The sequence below is a fragment of the Hermetia illucens genome, chromosome 2 (genome assembly GCF_905115235.1).
Source record: "Hermetia illucens chromosome 2, iHerIll2.2.curated.20191125, whole genome shotgun sequence".
Lineage (NCBI taxonomy): Eukaryota > Metazoa > Arthropoda > Insecta > Diptera > Stratiomyidae > Hermetia > Hermetia illucens.
The window spans coordinates 111,164,841-111,192,261 of NC_051850.1; the positions used below are offsets into that span (position 1 = coordinate 111,164,841).

Consider the following 27,421-nt stretch of genomic DNA (forward strand, 5'->3'; position numbering starts at 1 on the left):
TCTCTTTGTTATCAATCTTTAATAATTCATAATAATACAAAATATGTGATATAAATACAATTTCTTCCTTCAGGACCGTACAAATATTACGAAACAGGGAAGCTTACAAACTCATTAGCGAATCGATAGGCTTTGTAACGATTTGTCGTTAGAGCCAGCTCAATCAAATTCGTGCTCATTATGAAGTCTGCTGTGACAACATTTGCTTGAAGACTCCATGGCCCGCTAAGCCAGTCCTTGATTTTATAATTAATTGAAATGGCTCGCTCCCGAGTTGTAGAGACCTTGTCGACAAACTGCTGCAAGGATTTTATCTTATTATTATAAAAGGTATCTTAACCATTAGTAATCAGCTACGTCCCTTAACTATTTTCAGATTCCAAATGAGATGTTATAAGATTTGTTTTCAACTTTTAAGATACTTACGGGAAAAGCTTCTTGACCCCTATTGAAATGAAAAATGAATCCTTCGTTGTATGTCGGGGAATTCGACCTTCCTGAAAATATCAGTCGCATTTGGTCCAATATTTCGGAGTCATTGAGATTTCCCGTTGAAAAACTTTTCCAGCTCGGCCAAATGAGATCTGTTTCTAATATTGTAGAAAATTACGAAAATGAAGAAAATTAGCATTTACATTCAAATAAAGACGAAATTATTAATTATATAATGAAACTTTTGGATCAATTTAACTCAAAGTAGTAGATGTACAAGGAATGATTAGTTTGACAATGTATCTAGTTAGTGATGTCTATTCGTATCAAACGGTTAGTTTGTATTTCTATATCTATTCTGTATTTCTGTCTCTATTTATTTTTGTGTCCGGATGGGTCAGTGATTACGGCGCTAGGGTAAAATTGATAGACCAGTAGCTTACTCCAAATTACAATTTTATTTTATTATGCATATATATATTTCGGGAGCAACTTACTCCCTTCATCAGTACAAAGCTACTGAAAACAATTGCGATTCGCGATGGTGCGCTAGGGTGTTGTACGGAGGGTCGCATTTCAAATCCGACATCTGTCGGATTACAGTGTGAATGAGTAGCTCGAGATTCCAAATTTCTTTGATTTTCTAAGCCATTGGCTCATACTTCATCTTCTTCTCCACGTATTCCCGTTCAATGTTGCTATTAGGGAGGATAGCAATAACATAAGCGAAGCGATTCGTCTTGTCAACTAACTGTCAGGCTTGTTGCGCACTATATGGTGATCAACTAAAATTTGACGGGCCCAATACATACCGTACGCAGAACTATCGAGTACTGGATGCGGTTCATATAATAAGCACATGCCGAATCAACTTGGTGATGATGATGTACAGGCTAATTACAACCATCAAGCACGCCCCTCAAGAGGCAGGTTCATCCGCTCAACGGCAGAGGCCGTATCTGTCGCTGTACGTTTTTCAGGTCGGCCTTCGTCCACGGCCATAATCCGAATGTATAAGTCAGTGAAGGGATAGCGAATATATTCCCGGAAAAATGCGATTTCAGTACCAGTTTTATACGTCGCAAGAATTTTCACAGTAGAGCATCCATCAGATCTCCAACTCGAGCATGGGTTCCTTGCAGAATTCCTAGGGTATTTGTAGACGTCTGTCTTGGTCATAACTTAGATGTGAAAGTCACCAGTGCTATATTCGGTATGCGGCTTGTGAATCTCTTGAATTCGCCATTTGTCTAATCTAAATTCCATCCGAATATCACGGCTAAACATGTCTACTATTCGCAACAGACTTCTAAAGTGGTCATCAGTAACAGCATACAACTTGATGTACATCAAGTGTGTCAGTTCGCACTTAGCATGTAGGCCATATTTGATTGCAAAAGCATGCCCTGTAGCATCGTTTAGTCGGCACAGCACTGTATAGCACTGAACCGCCTCAGTCCCATGCAGTGCCGAAGACGACTCAACGGATATCCTTGAAAATGCCTTTCCGTATGCGGATGAGCTCGGAGTATTTGGACTGTCCGATGAACGCACTGATAACCTTTATTAATTTGTGATCAATGCGGTACAGAAGTGGGACATCGATTAGCCAGCTTTAGCGTAATCGATACAGCAACTAAAAAGATTTCTTTGTCCTCTAGTTGTGTCTCCTACAACCACCTACCGAGTCAATAATGAGTTGCTCTTTGCAACCGTTTGATACAACTCGGCAGTCCATCTGCTCCTCGAACAGAGTGTTAGTTATCTTGAGGTACGCATTGACCTTTCGACTATTAACGGACATTATGGATTTGTAGAGGGTTGGTAAACATGTAATCGGTCTTGTATCTGAGGGTTCTGCAATATGCCCTTCTTATGTGCTAACTGTGAATATAGGCGAACTTTTTGTACTAGGAATTCAGTACCCAATCGAGACCGGCACTCCTGCAATTCTTCGAGCCATAAACAGGTTTGTCGAACTTGCTCTTCGAGAATATCCGCAAAAAGTGCAGTGGCATGGCGGTGCTCTTTGCGATGATTCACTCAGCATGCTGAGCATGTTGGGCGGGTAACCCCCAAAGTCCACCCCAATATTTTGTCTTTGGTCACTTAAACCAATAACGCGAAAGCGAATCTTCTAGTCGTCCAATCTAACAGCCGTAACTGCACCACAATACATAAGTGATTGTTGTTGCAGAAGCGAGAGATAAGATGTAGTCGCATCATTGATTTCAGATTGAATTGCTTAGTTACTTAGTTGCTTAGATGCAGAGAACCTGGAAATACCTGGTCTATGTTCTTTGGAATTCTTCCTGAACATCAGCGAATGTTTTACCCAAACAGTGAGGAAGAGACGCTTCGACCAGTACTGAAACTGTTGCCTGCATTGCCGGGTGTTGTTGTTGATGCCGCTGCCTCTGCCCCCCCCCCCCCAACCTTCGATTCCTGGTAACCAGTTTCCGCGATGACCCCAAGTCGCACATGAGTAATAAAACGGTACTGGTTTGCGACCCGCTGCACGTGAACGTATTGCGGGAAACGTTCAACGAATCTTTGGCGTAAAAGGGGGCGGTAAGATGTTGTATCTACTCCACAGTTATTTTGTAGTAGGAGCGGATGATAAAGAGGTACAGAGGTCCTCCCTTCGTCCACTGTCCACTGTCACACAGCTACATCAGGCCGTTTTGTCTATTACGGAACCCGATGCAATCTCCAAGTCAGACAATCCCCGCCGGTTATCCACACCTTTGTTTTCATCAAAGTTTATGATTGGATTTTTCAATGTGAGAACTCCTCTCGACAACGGCCTCGAGGTCCCATAGAATGCTAGCTAGCCATAATTTTGAGCAAGAGTTTCAACTATTCAGGCTTCACATTGTGGCGTTAAGCGAAGTAAGAAGGTGGAATGCTCGGAAATACTCCTCTCTCTCCTATAGTAATTTGCTGTTGTCTTCTGTCTAGTCTGAAGTAGAAAGACCGCAAAATTTCGATTCAGGATACGGAACATCACAATACAACAGTGTTACCTATCAAGGGAGACTTCCGATTCAGGAGAGAAGTAGGCTTCCTATTGGAAATTCGGCGTAGTCCAGCAGGGGTTCTTCAAGAGAACATTGAGATCATGGAGGTGAACTCTGACAACATACTGCTTGAGCATATGATAAAGGGACACGATCTTGGAGTTCTCAACGACGATGGCAAGAGGTTTGCGGTTTCCCGCAACCTCCACTGTCTCCCCATTAGCAGTTCATTATTTCAGCGCAGAGCTTGCCATAAAGTCAGTTAGGTTTCAATTAACTCGCAACATATCAAACCGATCACATTGCAACCGTCAATTTAGGAATTGTTTTCAAAATGTGCGAAATAAGAGAGGCGCTGACATCAACCTTGACATAGATTTTCTTGCAATGGTGGGAAGCTTTAACCACTTAAGCTCAACACGATCCACGAACTTCCGGCACAAGTGAAGTTGTTGACCATGTCTCGGCCACGGCAAAACATCTAGTTGACTGCCGAAACTTGGTTCCGGGGCAGGGACGAAATTAATGCGACTGAGTCTTATTGGAACAGATAACTGATGAAAGGAGGCGAAGGGAAAATAGCGTAGATCTACCACTAAGGACGAGTAGTAGGCTGACATTTGTAGAGAACGGACGTGTCTACAAATTGATATTATTAATAAAAATAATTTAAAATTGAAATTAAATTAACTTTTATCAAGAATATAAAAAGATATTTATATTACTTAATTAATACTATATAATTTAAAACTTAATTGAAACTAATTTACTTTTGATTTGTTATCTAAGTTATTTTTCCTTAAAAAGTTTTGGGAAAAAATTCGTTTTTTTGGCATGGCGGGAATGAGCGGCGAGCCGCCGGCGGGTGGCGGACCAGACCGGCCCCCACCATAAGGCCTAGGGGCACTCGGATCGGTCGTGGAGTCCGCAACGAGGAGGATCCAGAGTTGAAAATAGCCAAAGTGAGGATAGCCAATCTTGAAAGAAGAAATGGCGAGCTGGCGAAGACACTCGAAGATTTGAAAAAGCAAATGACAGTATTGATAAAAAAAAATGGAATGCTTACAGAGCAGCTAATGGCTGGGGACGCGGGCCCGCCGTCTCCAAAGGTAGCCAGAAAAAAGGTTAAGCTATCTTCGACTACTTTTGCAGTCATGGAGGAACCGGGCCGCCTTGAGGGCGAAAAAGTTCTCGAGAGCGAAACTGTCCGTATGGAGGACATAGAGAGCAGTAAAGCAGACGATACGAGAGTCAGCGACAACGGTGGCGATGGAAATGTCCCAGAAGAGGATGCTAACCAGGCAAGTTGCAGTAGTGAAGATGGAAAACTGGGTGAGTTTTTGCTCTATGTTTCCAAAAAATTAAAGAAAAAAAAACAAAACTCAAGAAAAAATGTTAAATAATGTAAAAAATAATGCAAGTACGAGTGAAAATTTAAAAAATGGTCCGACTGGGGATACAATTAGCACCCGAAATAAAGAAAAGAGGGAAAGGGTGCCCCCATTAATGTTTATAAATTAGGTGGTAGAGATTTAGCCACTCTACTTAATAGGAGCGCGGGGCTCTCAAATTTTGTTATTAAAAAGACGGGGGCCGAGAGAGCCCAAGTCAAATGTAATCAAATTGCAGATTACAAAAAAGCACGGGAGGTCCTCGAGCGAGTGAAGGCTCCTCACTTCACCTACACTCCAAAGGAAGAGAAGGTGCAAACCTTCCTTCTGAAAGGCTTGGATGCGGAGGAAGAGCCCGATGAGGTGCTCAAAATGCTCCGGGAGACGGGAACTGAGGTCAAGTTCCTCTCAGTGTCACGCTTTAGTACGAGGGGATCCGTTTTGGAAAAACGAATCCTGCCGCACTTCCTCGTGCAGATAAGCCCGGAGAGCCGGGGAAGCGATCTGATCGGCATCAGGTCGCTTAATTACCAGGTCATTCGTTTTGAGCGCCTGCTAATGGGCGAAATAGTCCAGTGTCGAAAATGCCAGCGCTATGGTCACTCGGCAGTGAACTGTCAAATGACCTTACGATGTGTAAAGTGCGGGAAAGACCATACCGCAGCTGAATGTTCGCTGACTGAAGCAGATGGCAAGGAAAAAACTTTCTGTGTTAACTGCGGAAGCGGAGCGCATCCGGCTTCGTACCGTGGATGTCCTGCATACCGCAATGTTAAGGTCACAAGGCAGCAGGCACCGAGATCGGCCCAAAGAACGAAGGTGTCAGCGGGGTTGAACGGTACCGTCCCTTCGGCACCAATCGTCTCGGGGATCCCATTTGCAGAAGTAGTTCGACAAGGGGGAGCTAAGAAGCCCCAACAAGATGCAAGTGGCGGGATGAACACTATCCTCAATAAAATACTAACCATGTGTGAAAACATGCAGCATACGCTACACGTACACAATACAAAAATAAATAGCATAACAGAATATTTACACAAACAGCATGCCCGCTGCTAGGTCTGCAGTCACAACGGTACCACTGGATGGTCTCCGGATCATCGCGATTAATGTGAATTCCATCGTAGGAATCCATCGAAGAGCGGAGCTCCTTGATTTCGCTGCCAGACAACAGCCTGACATGGTCTTGATATCAGAAACCCACCTAAATCCGAGGCATTCGATAACATTCAAGGATTTTGAATTCGTGAGGAACGATAGACGAAATTGTGATGGGGGAGGTGGTACCGGAATACTTGTGGGTCACCATTATCGTTTCAGGCATATTAATAGGCCTGAATTTGAAACCTTTGAGTGTATCGAAGTCTCATGTATTCTTTTTTCACTGCCTAGAGGAGGGAATTTATACATTCTGTCAGTCTATGCAGTGGGAAACAACCGAGCCAAGTTCAAGGAGGAATTTCATTCTCTGTTTACGATACTCAAACTGAATAGGCTGCATAATTACTATGATATATTATAGCTGGCGACTTGAATGCTAAGCATACCTCGTGGCTAAAAGCCACAAACAATCCCAGAGGGGTATTCCTCAAATCTTGGATAGAGCAATACCAGATAGAGTATAAATGCGAATTATATGGGTCAGAGAGTCCAACCTGGCCCAGGGCAAATTCCTATCTGGATTTGTGCATTGCTGACGCGCGCTTGAACTTTAATTTTAGGAATCCTCAACGGAAACTACAGACTCTTCCTTACGATAGCGACCATAACGCTATTCTTATTGAAGTTCTGTTTGATGGACGAAGAGTTCGCCTTCTGCCGATGGACAGTGGCGTCCACAGGCTGAACTTTAAACAAACAAATTGGAAGAAATTCCAAGAGAGGATTATTCGGGGATATCGAGAGGAATGCCCACCTCTTGATGGGGAAAACGATAGTACAATTGCACCAGGTGACAGGAACTTGAGCAACGAGGAAATACTTCAGTATCTTCTCAAGCTGGAGAACTTGACGCTGGAAACAATTGAACAAGTCGTCCCTAAGATTAAACCTCGCAATAAATATGGAAGGATATGAAACTGCAGCCATAAAACGGTTGAAAAAAGTGAAAAGCCTTCTGCTCACTCGCGTCAACAAAATCTATCGGAGATATGGGGACTATCATCATCCCATATTGGTTGAGTTCAAATCACTTCTAAAGATCGCGCGGGATCTTATCCGTCAACATTACGTAAATGAAGTGAACTCCCAGTGGCGGGAGAAGTTAAAGGGTATTTCACCAAGCGATCCAGATTCCATGTTTACTAAGATAAATACGTTATTCCGGAAGAAGTCACGAATAACTGTGCCGAGAATTAAAGTCGGTGGCAGCGAGATACAACACCTTATTGACTCAGGTATAGACACGAGTAGTGTAACTGCTGATGCGCAAGGCAATTACATCGTGATGGATGATGCTCTGAAACTCGAACTTATAGGGGAGCACTTTGAATCGGTGCATCGGCCCAGAACGGACTTAGAGCCAACGCGACTTTCGGAAATTGTAGAACGAGATGTCCACAATTTCAAATATAGCCTGAACGGCACCACAGTTCTCCAATTTAGCTCTGCGTTGCAGGCTGATCTCATACCGAGTGATAATCTGCTTGATTACTTTGTCTCATGTGTAGAGTTAACTTCCATATTCAGAAGAGTAAACAATAAGAGATCATCCGGTATGGATGGCATTCCCAACGTGGTCCTCAGGTATTTACCAGACATTGCCATTCGTAATTATTGCATTTTGTTCAATAATTTATTGAACAATTCCTTCTTTCCAGGACAATGGAAGAAAGCCCGAGTATTCCCGATTTTAAAGAGAGGGAAGGATTCATCCAGCCCTCAAAGCTACCGCCCAATCAGTTTGCTGCCTAACATCAGCAAGGTGTTTGAGGTTTTGGTATTGAAAGCCTTGAACGGGCATATCAAGAAGAAGGAATTATTGCCGAACGCCCAATTCGGATTTCGATCTGGACATTCGACAATACATGCAATAACGAAGGTAACGTCTGATATTTGCTGGCGGATTAACAATGGTGAGTGCGTAGGCGCTTGCCTTATAGACATGGAGAAAGCCTTTGATACCGTCTGGTTGGATGGACTGATTTTCAGGCTCCTGAAGAATGAGTTTCCCAGTCACCTCGTAGCGATGATGTGTAGTATGCTGTATGGCAAGTGCTTTGTCATTACGGACGGAAATCTCACTACTAACAGAGAATTTCATGTTCTGAATGGATTACAGCAAGGGACAGTGACTGCGCCTACACTTTTTGCGGTATTTGCCGGCGAATTGCTCAATTCTTTCGATTTTAATAAATCTCCTAAAAGGCAACCAACGGCCTTTGCTGACGATCTGATAGCCTACACGGCGCACAAGAAGGTAACTGAGGTGCAAGTTGAACTTCAGAAGATCTTCAATGATATTAAGTTCTTCACGAGCAGTTGGCGCATGAAAATCAATGCGCAAAAGTGTGAAACGATTCTGTTTCGAAATTCCTTGGCGTATGCCAGTAAGAACTTGAAAAGGAATTGGAGAGATTTCCACATTGTCGCGAACGAGGATAGTTCTGAGCGCATTCCTCATAAGAAGTGCGTTAGATACCTGGGAGTGCGTCTTGACGAGCATCTCCAATTTAACTAGCACGTTAAAGTCACGCTATAGAGCGCTCGCAAGGCATTCATGTCTCTTCGAAGACTCTTTTATGCTCCACATCTTAGCCGGAAGGTTAAGATTATTTGTTATCTTACTTTGGTTAGACCGGTGCTCACCTACGGGTGTGCTATCTGGTTTAATTTGAGTGCTAGCCAAATGGAGAAAATAAGGATCTTTGAAAGGAAATGTCTGCGTGCTTGCACGGGGCTTAATAGGACTGCTTCGTCAAACTATGAGCACTATATAACTAATGAAGTGATGTATGCAGCTGCTGCTGTGCCAAGAATCGACACAGTTATCGTCAGATTGATTCGGAATCATATAGTGCGATCTGCTTCGCATGGTGAAAACCCTTGGGTTTCGCAGCCGTTCTACCCAAATGATGGGTATTTCGAGAAAACTCTCACGACAGGCTTCATTCCTCCCGAAGCGTTCGTGTATCTTGACAGGAATGGTCTAATTCTTGATTCTGCCGGTGTTCCGGTTATGTATCATATACATAGACGGGCCACTGACAAAAGGATAGAATACCCCCCGAATTTGACAGTGGGGGCTCCGGGATTCGACTGGAGATACGCCAGAGCGAGAGCAATTGATATTAAGCGGGATGAAAAAGAGAAATCCTGGTACTGGTGGCTGCGGGATGCCGGTTAGCGGTGACCGTGCTCAGTTCTGCCATTTGTTTCTTGGTGGGGCTTTGTAAATATGTACATATTGAACGGGTGCTGATTTTGCCTCCAGTTGTAACTTATACATACATACGTTATTATTCATTGTTTCTTTGTAAATATTACAACTGTTATTATTACCTTTTCTAACTACGGATGTTGTTGTAAAAAAAATAAAAAAAAAATATATAATATAAAATATATAGTTATGATAGTTTTAAGCACAATAATTTAAGTTAAAAGTATTTTTTGAAGCGATAAAACATTTATTACTATTATTCCTTTAATATTTCTTTATTTGCCACTAAGGCCAAGTGAATCCTGTTGGTTTTTTTTTTACCATTTCCCGACAACTTATTGTAAAATTAGATTTTTATTTCTTACTGTTTCTCTTCTCTGCCTGTAAATTGTTATTCGAAAACTTTTAGAGCCCACAGTGGCCATTAGATTTAAGTTATTTTTGTTATTTTTTATTGTTCATTTTTTCAATCTATATACTATTGTTACCTATTTCTTAAAAATAAAAATGATTTTAAGAAACAAAAAAACAAAAACCGCTAAGGACGTAACCATAAGAATTTCCCCGGATGGGTAACAAAGAGCGTTAAGAAAAGGTGAAAATACAGCAACTATAACGTAAGTTGGATATCGACGGCAATGAATCCACTGTAGCAAAGTCGAGGTCAGTTAATCAATCAGCGCCAAAAAGAAAAAGAACGGATAAACCACACTCAGTTATTAAGCCATTTAGGGGAGATATTTCGCGTAATTTCTGCGAGAAGTAAGTCCACAGTAACGTTAGACCGAAATTGTGCCCAAGACTGGCGAAAGAAATACGTTCTGCGAAGCAGTTTAGAGTATTCTAGGCACGAAGCCCTGGTTTCCAGCCTAAAACCCATGGGTACCCCGGAAGGAAAGGATACAGACAATCTCGAACGAAGAAGAATTGGGGGAAACGGAAAAAATGAATTACCCTGATATGAGCAATTTCAAGGTGGGAGGTATATCTGTGAACTCCAGAGGATAAAAATTTTCTATTGCCACCGTCTTTGAGAATACAATGAACCAACTTCTGCATTACGGGAAAACAAAGATCATCTGCAGTATAAGGAAGGGCAGTTTCGACACGCTGTTTGAAGTGCCAGTGCATTGTGTGTTACAAGTTTGGCGAACTCGGGCGCAAAGTGAAGGCTTGTGCACCGAAAAAATGCTTTATTCTTGCAAGGATCGCGGCCTGTAGTAAGAAGATGTATCTCATGTTTCGGGTACGGTAGGGGGTACGGAGAGAACGTACATAGAAGTGGAAGTGGTGTTGATCTATTGGAGCAGATGGTGCAAGAAAGAAGAACTGACTTATTATTCTTCAGGGAACAATACGAAATAGGATTTAATCATCGTGGTATGCCAATATATCTGGCAAGAGATATAGTCAACTAGCCATGGGCGAGTTGATGACTTTGTTTGGATTCTTTGTGTGGAAGTGAGTTTTATAAGCATTTACTAGACACCGAACGAATCTATTCCCGCTTTTTAAAATAAGCTTCCGCCTTGGAGGACGAGATTCCAAATATGGAGGGGAGAGTTCTAGTTGGAGGAAACTGCAACGTCGACCCGAAATTGCAAACCTTTGGAAATGGAAATCCACCACGAAATCAACAGGCAAAAACATGCTGATGGAAAGCGCTAGTCAGTGCATTCTTTGGTGCTCTGTTTTTCCCCTATAGCGTAGATGAAATTGTAATAGTCGAATGCGATGTTAAAGCCCACTACATCAACACGAGAGGATCAAAACGATTAGTATCTGGTAGGAACTAAACTCAACTTTTGTAATAAACACGCATTCTTCAATGCGGCGAGGTGAGAGGTCTTCAACAACACGCTGGTATCCCCTGACAAAGAATCGAGGGTAATTTCCAAGGGAGTTTTTAAAGGATTGTCGAACAGAACTAAATTTCGAAACAGATTGTATTAGATGGTTCTAATCAGTTATAAGACGTTCAGTTAGATGGTTCAAGTCCTTTTCTAATAAAGAGAGTTCAAATATAAAATTACTTTGTTGTCCTTTGAATAGAACACCAACAGTTCCACGTACAAGTAAAAGGAGGATGTAAAATTAAGGTAAACTTATATGAACAGTCGAGCGCATGGGAACATAGTAGGTGGGGGTAGTTGACCCGCAGGCTCAGAATTGAATGAACTTCAGGCATTACTTACTGTATGAGCTTCATCTCGGACACAGAGCGGCGGATGTTTTCCGAAACTTGTATGCAAGTAAGGCAGGAGCGTAAATGTAGGGATTTCATCATACTTATAAGCATGTATGTCTACAGCTTCGATTTTATCCAAAGAAATTATATGAATATGCCAGAATCTCTACTTGTTATGTATAATTTTTGTGTTAAATTGCTTCATAAATAAGAATAACTTTTACTCGTTTCTGCCGCTTGTACAATTATTTTATTTTTTATTATTTAAAGCAATCATTCCCCCATGTCAAGTGTGGTCGTTTTCAAAGCTTCGGTACCCTCTAGTACCACTAAACTGAATTCCGGAGAGATTAAATTTTCAACCCTACATTCGGAGGAAGGGGGGTTATGAAGGTAATGTAAAAAGAAGAAAAGGTCCTTCCTTTCTAGGTCTGCGATCTTCATCTTAAAACTGTCTGGCGTCTTAAATTAGGGACATTTTAACGTAAAACGAGTCGCTCAACCGGAAGCTGGACGCTTCAAGTATATATGTATTTCTCATATAAAAGTATTTCAGTGGGCATTTGCTCCACTTGTGCCAAGCACGCAACATATATGCATATATTATGTCAGAATATTCATTTTAGCGTGACACTGACATTCAAAGTCTTGGAGTTTTCACTGAACCGACAATTCTGACCTATGGTAACTTTATTAGTTTGACCTATGATAACTTTATTAGTAGTAGTACAATTTATGTCCCAGGAAATAGAAGCTCGATAATCCTGCGATCTCCACTGAAATCGAATGTCGGAAATGCCATCAATTCAGTAAGATGGACACGTGCGCTAGACATATCAGAAACTCATTCCACGTGTCAAGTAATCCCTTGCGTATATTGAGGGATTATCTGAAAGACTGCCCTCTGCTCTATCTAGGTGATCAGAGGAGGTTGGAGATCACGTCGGGAGTAGCACAGTGATCCATTCTAGGACCTCTGGAACGCTTTCTACGATAGTCTGCTAAGACTCGCCATACCAGAAGATTCTCACCTGGTCAATTATGCAGACGACGTTGCGGCACTTGTTGCCGGACGCATTGTTGAGCAGACGCAAAACAGACTTGGTATATTCACGCGACGAGTAACCGGATGGATGACTGTTCATGGTTTCAGCCTTGCGCTGGAAAAAACCGAAGTAGTCATCTTGACCAGAAAGAGAATCCCGACCCCGCGTTCCATATCGAACGACGAGTTGATTATAGAGTCAAAATGAGCTGTTAAATACCTAGGTTTAATGCTCGACTTGAAGATGAGCTTCTTCAAGCAAATCAAAGCAGCAGCGGACAGGACTGCAGCTGAAGTCTCACTCTTCAGTCGGCTAATGGCGAATGTTGGGGGCCCTTATCGACTAGGAGATATCTTCTTATGGAGCAACGCAGGCGGTTCTGCTCTGTGTCGCGGAGATATGAGTTGATGTCCTTGACAAGGAGGTGCATCGTAACCGCCTTGCTCAAGTGCAGGCACGGGAAGCTTTACGAGTAGCGTCTGCTTATCGCACTGTCTCAGAACTGGTCGTGATGATGATCGCGAAATTGATCCCAGTTGCCCTCCTCGCTTAGGAACGTAAAGGTATCTACGGCCACAAGGGCGAAAATTTAAGAGAGGTGGTTGCCCGGAAAGGATTCAACGCACACTTACCAGCCAAGAGGCACATGGACCACGTGGCTCATCGACAATTTAGATCTGTGGCTGAACATATGGTTAGTTCTTACATAATTCCTACGTGAGAATGCAGGTTTTCGGTCTTACCCGCACAAGATTGGGAAGGCGCGATCTCCTGATTGTGTGTTCTGCAATGGAGTGGCGGACACGCCGACCATACCTTTCCCCTTGTGAAAGTTGGGACATATATGCAGACACAGGGGAGCTCTCTTTAGACAACATTGTCAGAGAGATGCTGAGGAGCGCTGGCAGAGGAAGTTTAGGCTCTTCCTATTGCGAAGAACATTGAGCTTGACCGGTGGGTAGACCGGATGGGAGGGGGTTTCCTGAACTAACAACTCTCCTCCTCCCCCCGCTCCCGTTGTTGAAAGGAATCCCTTAACTTGAAGGCTCCCAAAGCTGGAAGAGCGGGAGGGTTAGCCCGACGTAGTGTGTGTGAGAGTCCAACACTCTGTGCATAAACGCATTCACCTACCCTACTCCCCAAAAAAACTCGCTGTTAAGAGTAGACCTGTCTGGTTCATTAGCGTATTTGAAACATGCATGGTAGAAGAAGTTTTCTCCTGTTCGATGGAAGAGGCAAAAACAAGTTTTGCTCCCCAAGCCCAACAAGCAAGTGTTTAACTGCTCTTACTAGTGCCAGTAATTGTGCAATGCAGATACGCGCGTTGAAATCAAAACACACTCAAACAAGGCAAAGGTTTCTCTGTATTTCGGGCGATTGTAATTAAATTTACCTTCGAGCTTACTCTTTATAATATATATTTGAAATACAAATTTTACTTTAAGATGATATGTTTGGTTACAAGTCAACTGTACAAATGAAAATGAAACGTAAAATGAATGTGACCGACTTAGTCAGCGGTTGGCAACTTAATCATCAAAACGTTAGAGGCAGAAGAAGAAGTCTCGCTTCATCTGTTTCTTTTCTGCCCCCAACTCATGGCACACTTTTCTCGCCGGTCCCCCACTCCCGTGGCGTGTTCCGCAAAGTGGACAGATCCGCGCCATCTATTCGTTCGCATTCGCAACATTCGAAATAAATTTCGAATGCCGCGAATCCTGCCGCGCCACAAGTGCATCCACCATAATGCCGCCCGATTTGCCCTTATCGACACGGTAGGAAGGTTCACCTAGAACAGACTTCTCCCTGTCATTAAATATAAGGATGGCCTATCGAAGCGACAATTTGGATTTCGACAAGCCCACTAAACGGTCGGCGCCGGCATGGTTTTGAAGCTGGCCCGAAACAAGATCTTGTCTATGTTGTGCTGTGCTGGCGTTGGACGTCTAAAGTGCTTTCAATGTAGTCAGCTGGGAGTGGATAAAAAGATCAAACGAGTGTCCTTAACTACTTAACTAAGCTTTGATACGATACGGATGACGGACCGATGAGTTGCACTGTCACAGCAGGAGTACTGAAGGGCTCAGCGTGGAGTCGCCTCCTATGAAACGGCATGCACAATGGTGTCTTTTTCGTTCCCAAAAAAGGCCACGATAATTAGTTTCGAAGATGATCTAGCCGTGGTTGTCGTCGCGAAACAACCTGATGGCGGTAAAGTGTGCACTAACGAAACTATTAGTGTGATAACAGTGTAGCTGGAGCTGGTTTAGTTGAACCATTTGGAACAAAAGACGGAGGTCGTCGTGGCTACCAAAGGAAAAAAAGGAATTCGATTAGTATTCGTGTTGATGGCCACATCATCACTTCTAAGCCGGTTATGAAATACCTGGGGGTGATGATTGACGCTAAGATCAATTTCAAGCGACACCTGAACTACGCCTATGAGAAAGTGACAAATGCCTAACACTAGAGGCTCAAAATACAATACCAGATTACCAGTGGCCTGAATAGTTCGCTCTACACTATTATTAGGCGCACTAGTGTGGAAGGAAACACTAACGACATACTGAATAGTGGCGATAAGGGTGTGTAGCGCCTTCAGAACAGTCTCAAGTGAGGCATCGTGTGTCATTGAGGGAATGATCTCGATGGACATTCTGGTAAGTGAGGCTCGCTGTCGTACAGATGACAAAAAGAGAATGAATCTTCCTGAAAAGGATACAGAATACCGATAGAAGCAAGGCAGGAGTCGCTGGTTAAGTGACAGCAATGGTCGAATGACTCGTAGGGGGGTCCCAAAACGTACATTTTGATTCCCCGTATTGGAAAGTGGATTTAGCGACGATATGGCATCGTGTCAGCGCACAGTGGTTGCAGGAAGTATCTGCACAGTTCTCCCTTTTGCCCTAAATAGGGTTGCACACATGAGAACCCGGAGCGTGTCATATTCTACTGTGCACGATTTTGCTCAGAAAGGAGAAGCTTGGAAGAGTAAAAAAATCAGCACAACTCCACAGAACATTGTCAGGGAAATGCTAAAGTCGGAGCCAAACTAGTATACGGTGAACTCCGCAACCAAAAGAATGCGGACGAAAATTAGAAAAATTGAGCGCGCAAGGAGGACGCGAAGAACGGAAAGTTTGTTTGTTTAAAGTGCAGAGTTCCTGGAGAATTGATGCTTTCCGGCGATTCCGCAGGGTAGGAAGAGGGAGAAGGTGAGTGTTGTTTTAGTGGGAGACCGGAAACTTGATGTAAATATAAAAGGTTTTGTGTTTCCCTATCTGAGGAGCGATGAGTGCATTCTCACCAATAAGCCTATTAATGTGAAAATAGCCTTCTTTCTTCTATATACCCTTCTTCTTCTTCTTCTATCATATATACCCATCTCACCCACTTTCCCTCCGGGTGTTGCAGATCAAGCATTACCATGATAGTATTAAAATCCCCCACGTGTTATGAAACGCGACAACCGTTTAAGGGGTGACCGCTGCAGTTTTTTGACGGGAAGGGAATGACCTCAGGCTTCTCTCTCTACCCGTCCCACTCTCTTCGGGGTTGAAGTTTGAAATTGAACTGTTAAAATAGCCCTAATTTACGTTTTAAGTGAAGCAAATCGTGACAATTCTCCAAAAGTGCCTGAAAGGAGGGACTTTTCTCTTTCTCCTGCTCCGCGCAAAATATCTCACCATAAGGTCAAAACTCTTACTGAACAAGACAATGATTTTTGCTAGTCCTTATGCATTTATCGGAAACTTGGGTTCTTAACCAGAAAAATTGCGAACAACGCGGCTAAAAGACATTCGAGAGAAAAATTCTCCAAAGAATGCTTGGCCTCCTATATGAGGATTAGCGATTCCGTAGCACACATAACGACTATGAATAATGGTAATGAATAAAATCGGTTTCAATAGATTATGGTGGCTAGGTCAGCTTATCCGTATGGGTGAAGATGATCGAGCGCAGAAAGTGCATGAGAGAAACATCTATGAAGACCTCAACTAACGCGATGTCGTAGATCAGGACGCCGGACAGTTATCCCTAAAAACTGTACCTGGTGTAACTGGTGTACCCCGGCGCAAAGCCAAGATACTAAGGCAGGCATAGATGGGATACCGGTTGTTACGATGTTGATGATGATAACCACCACTAGTTTTTGTCGGAGTATAAAGAGAGGGACTCTACCCTTCTTCTCCATAACTGCTCCAATGAAGTTGAAAATTTCACATACACCCTTCCAGAATTTCAAGTTCAACTTTAGCTAATGCAGCAGCAGAACCAAAAAACATTTTGCGCTTTTCACGAGCATAGGAATTCAAACCAAGCGATAGTTTAAATTAACAAGCGGTAAAAGTAGGACAACGAACTGGTTGGATTTCCGCAAATATACGAGTATAAGTGCTCATTTGCAAAAAACACTCCCTCGAATACCCGAGGTGAATATTTGACCTGTTGAAATTGAACGAAATGGTCGTGATGTATCGCCAATCTTCCAAAAAATAGACACCGCATGGCTGGTCCAAGGGAAGTGCAAGGTCAGAAAACAATGGCAGGCTCGCAGATCTCCAGACCAAAAAATAATTAACGAAAGCAAGTTGATGGCTTCATGAAGCCTTTAAGGATTAACAAGAACAGAAGTTATAAAGGTACATGAAGAAATTGCTTCCACTAAAGTTGCGTGGAATTTTCGAATCTTTTCTCTTGGAGTGCATAATCAGGATGAAATACACGCGAGTACAACATCTAAGCGGAAGTCCCTCAAGGCAGTGTCCTTGTACCGACATTGTACCTCATATATGTGTATTTCGATCGATGATTTTGACCTAGCAACCTCAACTTTTACAGATGAGACTGTCATTAAAATTGCGACGGTAAGTGAAAGGACCTCCGTCCAGGTGACGAAATAAAAGGGAGTTTAGCTTGCATTCTAATCCCGTTTAAAACAATAATGAATAATGTAGATAAAAACGAAAACAAGTCAGGAAACCGGAAGCTAGACGCTTCAGGTATGAAAAGTTTTGTGTATTTCTTTTATAAAGAGATTTAACTGTGCATTTGCCCCATATGCATATATCATATTATGTGAAAACATCCACTTCCAAGTGATATTGACATTCATAGTCTTGAATTTGCAGGGAAACGACAGTTTTGACCTAGTATAACTTTGTTAGTAATAGTGTGATTTTCACCAAATTTAGCAGGATCATGCTCTATGCTGTAGCCTACATTGCTACATTGCCTCTTGTGATTCCATGATGGGAGGGGGTTTTCCTGTCAATTACTAAAAATTATAGTAATGTACTATTATTTCCTTAATTTGAACAGGTATCGGTATGAAGGGTATTTCGGAGCCTAGGCACCATATAGTGGCAGCCCCCTGATTTTTTTCAGATTTTTCGGTTGAGTAGTTTCTGAGAATGGGTTCATTGAAAAAATTATCACTTTCAATCCCCCGCACTCCCCACCTTTTCAACAAATGTCAAAACTAAGACCAGCTAAGCACTAGCCGAGACCTTTAATTTGATACCTCACTTGACTATATTTGATGAAAAAAAAATTCACAGCCCCCTTTTGCATGTATGGGGACCCCCTTAAATTCGACGTAAAAGGATGTAACTTATTATATGCGTGAGTGTTCACAGTTCCCACCTTTCTATCAAATTTGCTGCCAATCGCTACAACCGTCTCCGAGAAAAATGCGTGTGACGGACAGACAGACAGACTGAGAGACAGACAGACAGCCAGACAGACAGACAGTAAACCCATTTTAATAAGGTTTTGTGTTTACATTATACCTTAAAAAAGTACAGCTGTAAGATTCGAAAACTTATTGTCAGTTTCTATGCTAGAAACATTAAATGAAATAAACGTATTGTTTAAAAAAAATAGACTACGGTATACGTATTATCGAAGGGACAGAGGATTTGAAAAAATATCCGTTCACATTACGCTTTTAATCTGCACGCGCCCTAAAACGGGAAAATCAAACATGTGTGTCAGAAGTGGTTCCGAGGTTTTCGTGAAGGAGAAGTAAGGATACAAAATTAGTCGTTTTCTTGAAGGTCAAGATACCTTGAAAGCGGTGAATTGTTACGCTATTGAAATAGGAGGGTAAATTTACTGTTGCAGAACTTTCAAAGAGGTTTAACGTACATCCCACTACTACATATAAAGAGGAAAATCTAATCCGTGGGTTATGTTGCAAAATTCGAGGAGGTTGAGTTTGATACCTATCCTTCCGGAACAAGAAAGACCTACTCAACAACGACGTTTTACGCCTGAATAGACAAACATCGGACAGTCTTCATTCCTATTTGGTCACTGGGGATGAGAAGCGTTCTTTCCAACGCCGCAGAACTATTCCGCAAAGATACACGACATCAAGGCATAGTTTCACCATCGCAAGATCGTCTTATTGTGGGTTTGGTGAGATATTTATTCACTGCAAACTATTACCACCCAACCAAATCCTAACAGGGGATGACGTGCTGATTTCACCAATAACCATCAACTACAAATTTTTTGCTACCAGACGGTAGACAGTATGCAACAGACCACTTGGGAAACTATTTATTAGATTAAAAGTAGGTTTTTGAAGTTAGAATATGTTGAGAAAAAAAAATATAAAATTTCGAATGGCTTCTCCGATTTTTTCGAAGAGTTCCCGAAATAGACGATCCTCTTAAATAGTTTTACCCTTTAAGTTCTTACTCCGTAGAATTGAAACTCACCAACATCAAACTCCTTCAACTTCTCCAAGGAACCCATCAGCAAAATATTCTTTCCTGCTTTTATAACATCATTCAAGCTGAAGTCGTAAAGTTGGTTATGAGTAGAGGATGTATTGCGTCTGAATGTAAATTCTCCCAGTTCAATCTCCAGTAAACTGATGAGCACATGATAATATTGAACGTTATCCCTAGAACCTTTGGAAACCAATGGTAGGAGAAAAATTAGTTGAAAAACATTTTGTCAGGATATGGTAATGAATTAATTTTCACCTGACAGGAAGTCTCTAAAATCTAACAGAACTACCTCCCCTGAAAGTCGTACAAAGTTTCTCACATCCACCAAAATGTTGATTATTGGGTTTACGAGCGTGTCTTCATAAACCGTCGATATACTGTATTTCGCGGTGTTGCTCAGGAAGTACCTTTATGGAAAGTAGAAATAAAATTGGTAATTTATAAATGCTTCAACTTGTAGTTACCTACCCCAAACTCAGATCTAAAAATCGTACACCGAATACAAGTTGTGTCCATACATCGTAGTTTTGAGTGTGATAGAACTTCTCCATTTTCCAAGAACCTTTTTTGGTAATATTGTAGTAACAGCCTGATGCATGTGTTCCTGGAAAAGCAAAATAAAAAACATTTCTTTATATAAAGTAGAATAAAGAGAATTTTGAATTCACTACATTTGAAGTAGCTCCGATTTTTGTTAATGGAACGATGTCGCGCCTTATACCTGTATATGGTAGCCAATAACTCTTAAACGGAGCGTCTACGCGCGATTGTTCCCGAATGGACAAAATGCACTTCAGCTTTCGCCTTGTCTTCCCAGGAAGCTTATACTCTTGCTCTACTGTTCTGGGCCATGTGATTATAGGGCGTCCTACTCGTCCTACTCATTGCAGGGAGTAGACAGCGACGCGCTCATCAGCTTTTCTTAAAGTATGACCTAACGGTAACTGGGACGCACAGACCAGAGTACACCGATGGCACGGCGGAGACAGGTGTTAAGGATGATTTGAAGTTTTTAAGTAACAGTGGTCGTACCTTTTCATGTGATACTCCAATATAACAGTATCGAAAGAACATTAGTATGGAACAAGCTCATCTTAATATTGGTAATCTGTATTTTCAATTTTTTGACAAAACAGCGATGGTGGATGTAGCGCAGGTGGCGTGTAGGACAACATCAAGCTCAGTGCCACTGTGGACAAAAACAACGCTACCGAGAAAGACAAATTGCGCGGCACTTTTGATGTTCTGACCGTTAAGGCAGATAGGAACCTATTTTATTACTGCAAAATACCATGACATGAAGGTTAAACGAGAAACAGAGGTCAAATATTTAGCAATTACACCAGATCAAAAAATATTCTGGAAGACTAACGCTAGGAGCATACTAAATGTCTAAAAGTTACAAAGTCTTCGATAATTTGCAGGTTTATAGCTGGAATCGAATGAAGGAGAAGGAATGAAAATGTACTTGAAACCCCTAGATTTCATTTCGTCTTGTGCCTTTTTGAGACGATACAGCTCTCCACTAATTTGTTGAGCTTGTATAGCATGTATTGTTGATGGCATTCACTATCCGATTGTTAATTTTAATGACTTCAAATGTTCGAGTTGTACCCGACTTTTTATTAATTTATATGTTCTTAATGTCACAATAAAATGTGCATAGGAAATCAAACTCAAATAATCTTATTGATATAAATGTTATTTTCTTAATTTACTGCCTTCCACCCGCATCTTTTTCTTAATTGAAAAATAAAACGTCAATAATCACTTCCTAACTTCTATTATTTTTAATTTCGAAAACCAACGCCTACTCCGCCACGGAGAACACCGGTGGTGGCATCTGTCAGTCGAATTAACAATACTCGAAATAAATTTCGAATGCTGTTAACCGCGCCACATACTCCCGAAATATATACTGGAACAGTAAGACCAATGATCATCTATCGGTCGGTATTTTGAGCAGGTTAAACGAAACTTGGAACAACAGTCATGGAGCTAAACAAACTTCAAAGACTTGTATGAATGGAGCTGTCTCTGAGATCCGTTTCTTTTGATGCGTCCCATGATTACTAATATTAATAGCCATTAACAGCCCGAAGTATTTAAGGGGTCTTGGTGTGGATCGGGAGCAGAGTTTTGGTATAAAAAATTTACTAGTATATGGTCGGTTGGTACATAACGTAAATCAGGTCAATAGTTGGCAGGGGAACTTCCACCCTTCCTCACTGTGGGAATTATCTACCATGTCCCTAAAAACGACACGGTGCAGTACCCCCCAGAGACAAGACCGATTACTTCCTTACAACCCTGTACAAATTCATAACGTCCATTATTATTGGAAGAGTCAATGCGTACCTCGAGACCAATAACATTCCGTCCGAGGAGCAGAATGACCACCGAGTCGGGCCTAGAGGTTGCAAAGACCAATTCATTATCGACTCGGTTGTTGTAGGATAAGCAACTAGAGCTTAAAGAAGAGTTGCTATATCGATTATGCCAAGGCTTTCGACAGCATCACGCATACTTGGCTAATCGATGTCCTACGTTTGTATCGTATTGATCACAAACAAATAAAGTGTTTGGCGGCAGTCATGGATTTTATCCACAACCGGACGGCCATGATATCGCTCATAGATTTTATCATTGTGTAGGCTACGGAATCGTCCATCCTCATGTATGGGGCCAAAAATTCTTCGGAGGATTCTTCTCTCGAACGCGGCCAAGAGTTCGCAATATTTCTTGATCAGAACCCAAGTTTCCGAGGAATACATGAGGACTGGCAAGATCGTTGTCTTGTACAGTAAGAGCTTTGACCCTATGGAGAGACGTTTTGAGCGGAACAGTTTTTGTAAGCTGAAATAGGCTCTGATGGCTGACAACAACCGTGCGCGGATTTCATTATCGTAGCTGTTATCGGTTGTGATTTTCGACCCTAGATAGGAGAAATTCTCAACGGTCTCAAAGTTGTATTCTCCTATCTTTATTCTTCGTGTTTGACCCGTGCAGTTTGATGTTGTTGGTTGGTTGGTTTTCGGTGCTGACGTTGCCACCATATATTTTGTCTTGCCTTCATTGATGTGCAGCCCAAGATCTCACCTCGATAGCCGCCTGCTCGATCTGGATGAAGGCAGTTTGAACGTCTCGGGTGGTTCTTCCCATGATGTCGATATCGTCAGCATAGGCCAGTAGAGAGGATTGTATCTCTTGCATTTACCTCAGCGTCACGAATCACTTTCTCGAGGGCCAAGTTAAAGAGGACGCATGATAGGGCATCCCCTTGTCGTAGACCGTTGTTGATGTCGAATGGTCTTGAGAGTGATCCTGCTGCTTTTATCTGGCCTCGCACATTGGTCAGGGTCAGCCTAGTCAGTCTTATTAGTCTCGTCGGGATACCTCTCTCTCATGGCCGTGAACAGTTTTACCCTGGCTATGCTATCATACACGGCTTTAAAGTCGATGAATAGATGGTGCAATTGTTGTCCATATTCCAACAGTTTTTCCATCGCTTGCCGAACAGAGAAAATCTGATCTGTTGCTGATTTGCCTGGAGTGAAGTCTCTTTGGTATGGGCCAATGACGTTCTGAACGTATGGGGCTATCCGGCCTAGTCAGATAACCGAGAATATCTTATAGATGGTACTCAGCAACGTGATACCTCTATAATTGCTGCACTGTGTGATATCTCCCTTTTTATGTATGAGACAGATAATGCCTCGTTGCCAATCGTCAGGCATTGATTCGCTGTCCCATACCTTGAGCACAAGTTGATGAACAACTTGGTGTAACTGGTCGACTCCATATTTAACCAATTCGGCTGTAATTCCATAGGCTCCTGGCGACTTATGACTGTTTAGTCAATGAATTGCACGGACTGTTTTTCCTAAACTTGGTGGTGGCAGTATTTGTCCGTCGTCTTCAGTTGGTGGGACCTCCAACTCGCCGTTGGTTTTTCAGTAGCTCATCAAAGTACTCAACCCATCGCTCTGAAATGCCCATTCTGTCGTAAATCAGATTTCCCTCTTTGTCTCGGCAGGATGAGCATCGAGCTGTATAAGGCTTCATCCTGCTGACTTGTAGGTAAAACTTGCGCGCTTGGTGCGGTTGCTCCCTGTACTTTTCTAGTTCACAGACTTGTTGGTTTTCCCAGGCTTCCTTTTTCCGTCTGTGAAGTCGCTTCTCCGCTCGACGGAGTTCGTGATAAGTCTTTGCGCGTGCCCACGTTCTTTGAGAATACAGCAATACTCGGTATGCGGCCTTCTTCCGTTCCGTTACTAGCTTACATTCATCGTCAAACCAGCCTGCGACTTCTTTTGCGGCTGGGGCCAAGTATGTTTGTGGCCGTATCCATGATAACGTTCTTCAGGTGGTTTTGAAAATCATTTGTTGATGTGTCATCTCCAGGTCCTCTGTTGACTCCGGTTATTGCGGCATCCATTTCCCTCTTATAGGTGTCGCGGAGGGCTGTGTTGTGGATGGCTTCAGTGTTAACTCTCACCTGATTGCCAGAGAGGATTCGAGGTGGTATTGTAAGCTCCGTGCACCATGCCAATGAGATAGTGATCCGAGTTTATATTGGGCCCCCTATATGTTCTGATATTCATCAAGGCTGAGAGGTGGCGGAAATGAAAATAATAATAATGGTTGGCGCAACTATTCAATTGGACCAGGGCCCTGAAGCGTGTTGGAGCACTTCATTCAAGACCGTAACAATACACTACAATACACTGTAAGAGGCAATATGATCAGCATTGCGCTCACCCGAAATTATTACCCTGATCTGACATCCAGTCACGATAAAAGAATCTCTCTACCACCAGTGAGATTTGAACCACGACCTCTAACAGTTTGAGCCTTATAGACGACGCCCCATGATTGGGAAGGTATTTCACCAGGCCGCTGAAATGCCGAAAATGCATGGCAAATGGCATCGATGAATACTATGCGTTCGCCTAGGTGGACTAGAATACGTTCGACATTCACCTCGCGAAATGGGCGGTCAGGTGATCGAACACAGCGGTTCGCATTGAATTCCGGTATGCGTATCTTGTAATCCTTGAGGATATTTCAAAGACAGCAATTTGCACACTTTTCGGATTCTTTGAGTTCACATGGATGATTTTTGGCCTGTACAATGCGGAGCGAACATTTCAGCGGTTCATTCACTCGGTTTTACGAAACCTGGACTGCTCTTTCATCAGCTTGGATGATGTTCTGGTCATCTCCAACCCCACCGTCTCACCGAGTTCGAGCAATTGGCACATTCGAGTGCATTTTGCAACGCTTCCTTGATCATAGCCTAGTTGTCAACGTTGAAAAATTAGCCTCTAGGCCATTTTATCAGCTCTGACGTCGTACAAGCCGATCTTGACAAGATACAGGCGTAAAAAACCTCAGAAAGTTCCTGGGCATGATAAATTACTTCCTTCGTTTCCTGCCCAAAGGCGCTCACCACCAATCCCTCCTTAACGCTTTCCTGTCTAAGTGGTCTTCAGGAACTGCGCACTTGTTTGAGCCACTTTGTTCATTGATCATAATTCTTCCATATTTGCCGTACGCGAAAAGCCTCTACCCTTCATAAGTCAGTTTATTTTGGACACTCCGGCTTTCTTCCGTATGGAAGTATTTCGCTCAGTGCACGATCATGTACACCCGGCATTTGGTCAACGAACCGGCTAGTTGCTTACAAGTATTTCGAACGTTAATTTTTGAAACAGAGGGTCCATAGCATGCCAAAAACGTAAGATCGTTAGGCATCTTAAGAAGGAAGTAGGTGCTTTCCCTAGAGTAATAATGCTCATTATAGTCCCTTTGCGAGACTATAGCACGACTACAAGGCCATTGCTAAATTGCAGCCGACTCCGCCATTTCGTCACACGCTGCCAGTCGTCAACAGCCCCAAGGATGAAGTATGCACCTACGTCCTGGTTAAGACTGATGCCATCTGGAGGCCGCGGTAGCCTCCATATGAGGGTCCCTATAAGGTCCTCGAGCATTCATTCATTACAGTTGGCGACCGTGCGTCATATGAAGATGTAGCCCATCTACATTTTACTGTTTCCACTATAAAATGTGGGAAAATGACATAATCATTCAATAAACCATGTATTGACAAGTACAAGATCATGAGTGTACGTAAAATCGACTTCACGCTCGCCATCCTCATAGTGTTTCCCCATAGGTACATGTTGCCGTCTGGCTTTCACCCAAATGACCATTAAGATCGCCCGCAATAAGGACATATTCATCGACAAACACATTAAAAGTGTGTCAAATAGTTTCCAGAAGGCACTTTCCCCGCCTCGACTTCCGATATAGGCGAAAAGAGTTCTTTGTATCCATAATTGCATGCAGTTCAGGAGAGGCCTCCTAAGGTGCAATTGTGGTCGTAATGGCGGATCTACATAGATGTCGTAATAACAAGAGTGACAAATTTGTTGATTTGTGCAACTTTCTCCGGTTCGATATCAGAACCCACATTGTTCGAGCACAGAGCCTGCGATAAGATCAGATCAATTATACCGCGATCAACAGTAAATTGAGGACTTTTCTTCTGATTGATCGTAAAGAAAAAGGTGCTGACATCGACCATGAAAATGACCACCAACAGATGGGCGCTTAACTTCGCTTGCATGTTACTGCTGCGTCGGTTCACCCGTTTCTGACTCCGCCATTAAAATGTATTTATCGGGGAAGAGGTTGCTGACAATGTTCCAAAAGGATGTCCTAACATGTGATTGACTGCGGAAACGTGGAGATGGATCGATGAACGTTGGAAACTGACAGCTCTATTGACAATTGTGAGCGAAGGTAAGATTGACACGCTAGACTCCCATATCGTGCCGGAATATGATAAGTATGTTATAGCGTATGCCGTGGCGATAGGTATCCCACCATTGGGTACCACGGTATATCGCGTCATTAAAGAACTTACAGATGGTCGGAAATCTTTCGATGGTCTGGTCGGGAACCTCAATAGAAAATTTGTACTTGCCATCAGCGATACTGAAGTGTACAAAAAAATCCTGTCGGCCGGGTTAAGTGCGGCCAGACCTACACAGTAAACTTTCGTCACGTTTCAGGTTTTCCGGATAGCTCTGCCCTTATAATTTGCCATTGTCAATCGGAATAGTGGTCATCCACATCAACGTTCATAACGGGTGTCTAAGAAAAGCGGAAGTCGCAATATTGAAATGTTTCGATTGATGCGCTACAATCAAAGTTGTACTAATTAATTCCGCTGGCTGGTGCGAACGATCTGCAAACGACGATTGACGTCCATGTTCCCCTCTCCAGATGATATTGTACACATATGCAAATACGTAATTGCTTAGAGGAACGTACCTGGTATAAAAAGACTCTTCAGTGGTATATCCGCGATATGTTCAGTCAGGCGCATCCAATTTGGTTGAATTTTCAGACAATTAACACTCAACAGATCACTATCACGGAAGCTGGCGACATAGTAATCCAAGCATCTCCCACGCGGATATGTTTTCGGTTTGGTTGAATGCAATGACAATTGGTCGTTACGGTTCCATCCGCCGGGAAATAAAAGCTTCCCGATTCTTTGGTCAATCACTACATCCGTGGAGGAATCGTTGTGAATTTCTATTGCAGATTTGGGGAATAAATTTGATATCGCAGGATCCTTCTCAAAAAACTTAATCCAGTTCGGCTTTGGATCGCAGTTTTGATCCCATCGCACCTGGATAGTCGCTTCAAATGATGTCTTCCCATTGGGCCAAATCGAGATGTGTGTTGGACAACCTGTGATAAGTTCCCGATAATTATAAATGAAGAGGCTTCGCTCATTATTATAACATATTTTTACATTCGACTTCAATCACTGCACAAACCACTAAAACTACTGAAAATGGACAGAACTTGTTGCTCATTTTGCCGGTTTGAAGTGTTAAGTTAGACTGAACGGAAAAAAGCTCATATATTAAGTGAAAAGATCCCAATTAAATTCAATAGTGTGGAATGTTTGAGTTAATGGAAATCTTGGTGTTCATGTTGACTTTTATTAACACATTGGAAGCCATTCAAAATTCTCAACGGGCACTCACGATTGTGTGATATATCTCCCTTGAGTGAAATCTTATTATGAGAACAAGATCCCCTAATTTTTCAAAGATCGGAATCACAATCAGAATGTTAATTTTTTTTTGTACTGCTTGGATGGTTTGGAGTCCTTGGAGACTTACATCATTTCCCTAG

At 42.5% G+C, this 27,421-nt stretch overlaps 1 protein-coding gene across 2 annotated transcripts; it reads right to left on the bottom strand.

Annotated features, from left to right (window-relative positions):
* LOC119648393 lies at positions 1-27,151 on the bottom strand. Of its 2 annotated transcripts, none has more exons than XM_038050132.1 (7): positions 27,033-27,151; positions 26,543-26,968; positions 19,667-19,802; positions 19,454-19,605; positions 19,184-19,378; positions 427-590; positions 1-296 (listed from the first exon to the last, which is right to left on the bottom strand). In XM_038050132.1, the coding sequence occupies exons 1-7, from the start codon at positions 27,094-27,096 to the stop codon at positions 87-89; spliced, it is 1,347 nt and encodes a 448-aa protein (XP_037906060.1). In that variant the 5' UTR covers positions 27,097-27,151; the 3' UTR covers positions 1-86. The 2 variants fall into 2 exon arrangements, with proteins under 2 accessions (XP_037906060.1, XP_037906059.1); XM_038050131.1 differs by having other exon boundaries at positions 1-299.
* Positions 27,152-27,421: the final 270 nt, after the last annotated feature.

Coding starts and splice junctions, on each gene's coding strand:
- LOC119648393 (XM_038050131.1), bottom strand. CDS start 27,096: ATGAGCAACAAGTTCTGTCCATTTTCAGTAGTTTTAGTGGTTTGTGCA. Junction 26,969..27,032: donor TGCAGTGATTGAAGTCGAAT/GTAAAAATATGT, acceptor AACTTATCACAG/GTTGTCCAACACACATCTCG. Junction 19,606..19,666: donor TTTTTAGATCTGAGTTTGGG/GTAGGTAACTAC, acceptor CTTTCCATAAAG/GTACTTCCTGAGCAACACCG.